The 4,084-nt window shown below is 48.4% G+C and overlaps 1 protein-coding gene across 1 annotated transcript; it reads right to left on the minus strand.

Moving 5' to 3' along the window:
- Positions 1 to 1,904: 1,904 nt before the first annotated feature.
- On the minus strand, positions 1,905 to 3,659 carry LOC105503482 (high mobility group protein HMG-I/HMG-Y-like; the record flags this gene model as incomplete). The annotated part of the gene is made up of 1 exon (XM_011930391.1): positions 1,905 to 3,659. A coding segment is annotated over one exon (420 nt), but the record flags the coding sequence as incomplete, so codon positions are not given.
- Between the last annotated feature and the right edge of the window lie 425 nt (positions 3,660 to 4,084).

A 4,084-nucleotide genomic window follows, 5' to 3' on the forward strand; every position in this document is an offset into this window, starting at 1 on the left:
TTATATCTCACTGCAACCTCAACCTCCCAGGCTCAATGAGTTCTCCAGCCTCAGCCTCCTCAGTAGTTGGGACTACAGGCAAGCACCACTATACCTGGCTAATGTTAAAATTTTTGTAGAGATGAGGTCTCACTCTGTTGCCCAGGATGATCTTGAACTCCTGAGCTCAAGTGATCCTCCTGCCTCAGCCTTCCAAAGTGCTAAGATTATAGGTGTGAGTCATTGCACCTGGCCAACCCTACTTTGAATTATTTTGCATATAAACCCAGAAGTGGGATTGCTGGCTCATATAGTAGTTCTTTCTTAACATTTTTAAGGAATCTCCGTATGGTTTTCTATAGAGGTTGCATCATTGTACAATTCTATCAGCAATGTGCAAGGGTTCCAATTTCTCCACATTTTGCTATCTTAGTCTGATTTCTGTTGTTTATAACAGAATACCTAAAACTGCACAGATAAAAGAAATTTCTTTTTCCTTTTTTTTTTTTTTTCCCTCTGGAGGCAGAGTCTCGCTCTATCACCCAGGCTGGAAGGAATTTATTTCTTATAGTTACTGAGGCTGAGATGTCCAAGGTCAAAAGGCTGCATCTGGTGAGAACCTTCTTGCTGATGAGGATTCTGTAGTTCCAAGATGGCACAGGGTATCACCTGGCAAGGAAGCTGAGTGTGCTAGTTCAAGTCTTTCCTCCTCTTCTTATAAAGCCACTAGTCTCATCCCCATGATAACCCATTAATCCATTAACCCATTAATCCACGAATTCATGAGTTGGTTAATCCACTAGTGAAGGCAGAGCCTTCATGACCCAATAACCTCTTAAAGGCTCCGCCTCTCAATACTACCACATTGGGGATTAAGTTACAATATGAGTTTTGGAGGACAAATACTCAAACCGCAGTACTTGTCAGCACTTACTATTTTTTTAAAATAGTAGTCATTCTAATGGATGTGAGGTGGTATCTCATTGAAGTTTGATTTTCATTTCCCTGATGCTGAGCATCTTTTCACATGCTTGTTGACCATCTGTATGTCATCTTATGACAAATGTCTATTCAAATCCTTTACCCCCACCCACCTTTTTTTTTCAGGCAGAGGTCCACTCTGTTGCCCAGGCTGGAGTGCAGTGGCGTGATGTAGGCCCATGGCAGCCTCAACCTCCTGTGCTCAAGTGATTCTCCTACTTCAGCTTCCTGAGTAGCTGGGACTACAGGCGTGCACCATCACACCCAGCTAATTTTTATATGTTTTGTAGAGACAGGGTTTTGCCATGTCACCTGGGCTGGTCTCAAACTCCCTAGCTCAAGCAACCTGCCTGCCTCAGCCTCCCAAAGTGTTGAGATTATAGGCATGAACCACTGCACCTGGCCTGTCCATTTTTTAATTGGGTTATTTGTATTTTTGTTGTTGTTGCTGAGTTGTGGGAATTCTTTATATATTCTGGGTATTAACCCTTTATTAGTTCTATTATTTCCAATTATTTTCTCCCATTCTGTGGGTTGCCTCTTCACTCTGTTGATTGTGTCCTTTGATAAACATAAGTTTTAAACTTTGGTGTATTCCACTTTGCCTATTTTGCTCTTGTTGGCTATGCTTTTGGTGTCATAGCTAAGAAATTATCAGCAAGTCCTAGCATGAAGATTTTCCCTATTTTTTTTTTTCTAGGAGTTGTTTAATTTTTGGCCTTATATTTAGGTCTTCAATCTATTTTGAGTTAAGTTTTGTATATGGTTGAAGATAAGGGCCCATTTTCATTCTTTTGCATGTGGATGTTCAATTTTTTCAACACCATTTGTTGAGGAGACTGTCCTTCCTCCATTGAGTAGTCTTGGCACCCTCGTTGAAGATTATTTGACTGTATATATGAGCATTTATTTCTGGGTTCTCTATGCTATTCTTTTTTTTGTTTTTTTTTTTATTCAAGTAACTGCAAGTAGGAAACCAGAGGGGGAGCCCCAGGCTGGGACAAATCACGGCTACCCCTCCCCAACAGAACAGGGGGAGGTGGCGGCCCCTACACCCTTTATGGTTGATTCGGGCCCCCTTGCTCACTCTGCTGCAGCATCCTAGGGGCAGGGCCCCACCTTCCCTGGGACTGGGGTAGTCGGTCACCCAGCCTGCCATGCCCCAGCCCCTCTTCCCCACAAAGAGTATCTTGGGGGAGAGGATCGTGGGCAGAACAGGAGGCAGTGAGGATGAACATTTGGCGCTGGTAGCAGCAGCAATGACGGATGTCGACGAATGGAACATTGAACAAAAAACAACACAACTGTCCAGAGGTAGTTTGTGAACAGAGGAAAAATGGAACCAGAACCTTGGGGGGCAGGGAGGAGCAGGAGGGGTTTGGGAGAGGGCAGGGTGAGCTCCTTGTTATTGGTGCCCCATCTGAGGACGGGGAAATGGCTGAGTGGCGGAAGCAAAGTAGGGTTATGGGAGCAGCCGCAGCCCACCTCAGGTGGCGGCCACAGGGCTCACCTGTGGGCCTCACCTGGACAATAAGCGACTGCATCTTCATCACCTCAACATGTACTCAGATCCCAGGTGGAGGGCAAGGGGGCTGCGGCCACAGTGAAGAGGGAGTAAGGACACACCCCTCCTGCCTTCCTGGAGCCGAAGGGGGCCGTCCAACCTAGTGCAGGGACTAGGGAAGGTGGGGAAGGATGAAAAGTGTGAGCCCCATGTGGTGACAAAGACAGTTTGGCTGGGAGAATCCTGGGGCCAGCACCCCCTCCACTGGCCACACCTGCTGCCCCCAGGGCAGTGGAGTAGGGCCGGCCAGGATGAGATGGGGCTTGGGCCCCTTTTAAGGCCAGGGGAACCCTCCCAGGTCCCACTACAGGAAGCCAGAGGGAACAGTGAAGGAGCAGAGAGAGCGCCCCCAAACCAAAAGCCCAGAGAGCAATGTCCCCACCACCAAGGGAGTGGGGACGCAGCAGGTGCAGGGTGCGGCTAAGTGGGTTGTTAGCCTTGTCCAGGAGGGCATGTGTGTATGCGTGGGTGGGCGGGGGGAGCTGGGAACTGAGGCCAGGGGAAAACTGCTCCCCACTCAGCACATGGGAGCCCTGTAGCGGCTGGTGTGCTGTGTAGTGTGGTGGTGAGGGCACAGGTGGAAGATGGGGGTGGCGGCCAGAGGCGGTGGTGATGGTGGGCCTGGGGAAGGGGCGGGGGCGGTGGGAGCGGAGCAAAGTTCTCCAGTCCCAGAAGGAAGCTGCTCCTCCAGTGAGGAGCAGGCGGCATGCATGGGTCACTGCTCCTCCTCCGAGGATTCCTGCGTGATGCCCTCCTCTTCCTCCTTCTCCAGTTTTTTGGGTCTGCCCCTTGGTTTCCTTCCTGGAGTTGTGGTGGTTTTCCGGGTCTTGGCAGCACCCTTGTTTTTGCTTCCCTTTGGTCGGCCCCGAGGTCTCCTAGGTGTTGGCACTTCGCTGGGCTCCTTCTGACTCCCTACCAGCGCTGTCCCGGGACTCACCGGAGGCTGCTTGCGCGGCCTGCCCCGGCCCCGCTTCTCAGTGCCGTCCTTTTCCTGCTTGGAGGCCAAGGGCTGGCTGGATTTCGAGCTCCATTCGCTCGTCTTCCCTTCTCTAAGGAGCAGGTGGAAGAGTGATGGCTGGGATGGCCTTCTTGGAGCCGCGCCAGCACCAGAAATAGCCCCGGCTCGGAGTCCCAATTAGAGGAGCCTATGCTATTCTTTTGGTCTATTGTCTGTCTTTATGCTAGTATCACATTGTTTTGATTACTGTAGCTTTGTAATATGTTTTGAAATCAAGAAGTATGAGTTGTCCAATGTTAGCTCCTCCTTTTTCAAAGTTGTGTTGGCTCTTTGGGATCCCCTGAGATTCCATATTGATTTTAGCATGAATTTTTTTGTTGCTACAAAAAAATGCTGTTGGGATTTTGATAAGAATTGCTTTAAAACTGTAGATTGCTTTGGGTAGTATGTCCATCTTAACAATATTAAATCTTCCAATCCCTGAACACTGAGTTCCTTCCCATTTATTTGTGTCAACTTTAATTTCATTTAGTAATATTTTCCAGTTTTCAATGTATAAGCTTCTCACTTCCTTGGTTAGGTTATTCCTAAGCATTTTATTC

The sequence above is a fragment of the Colobus angolensis genome, unplaced genomic scaffold (genome assembly GCF_000951035.1).
Source record: "Colobus angolensis palliatus isolate OR3802 unplaced genomic scaffold, Cang.pa_1.0 Scaffold86, whole genome shotgun sequence".
Lineage (NCBI taxonomy): Eukaryota > Metazoa > Chordata > Mammalia > Primates > Cercopithecidae > Colobus > Colobus angolensis.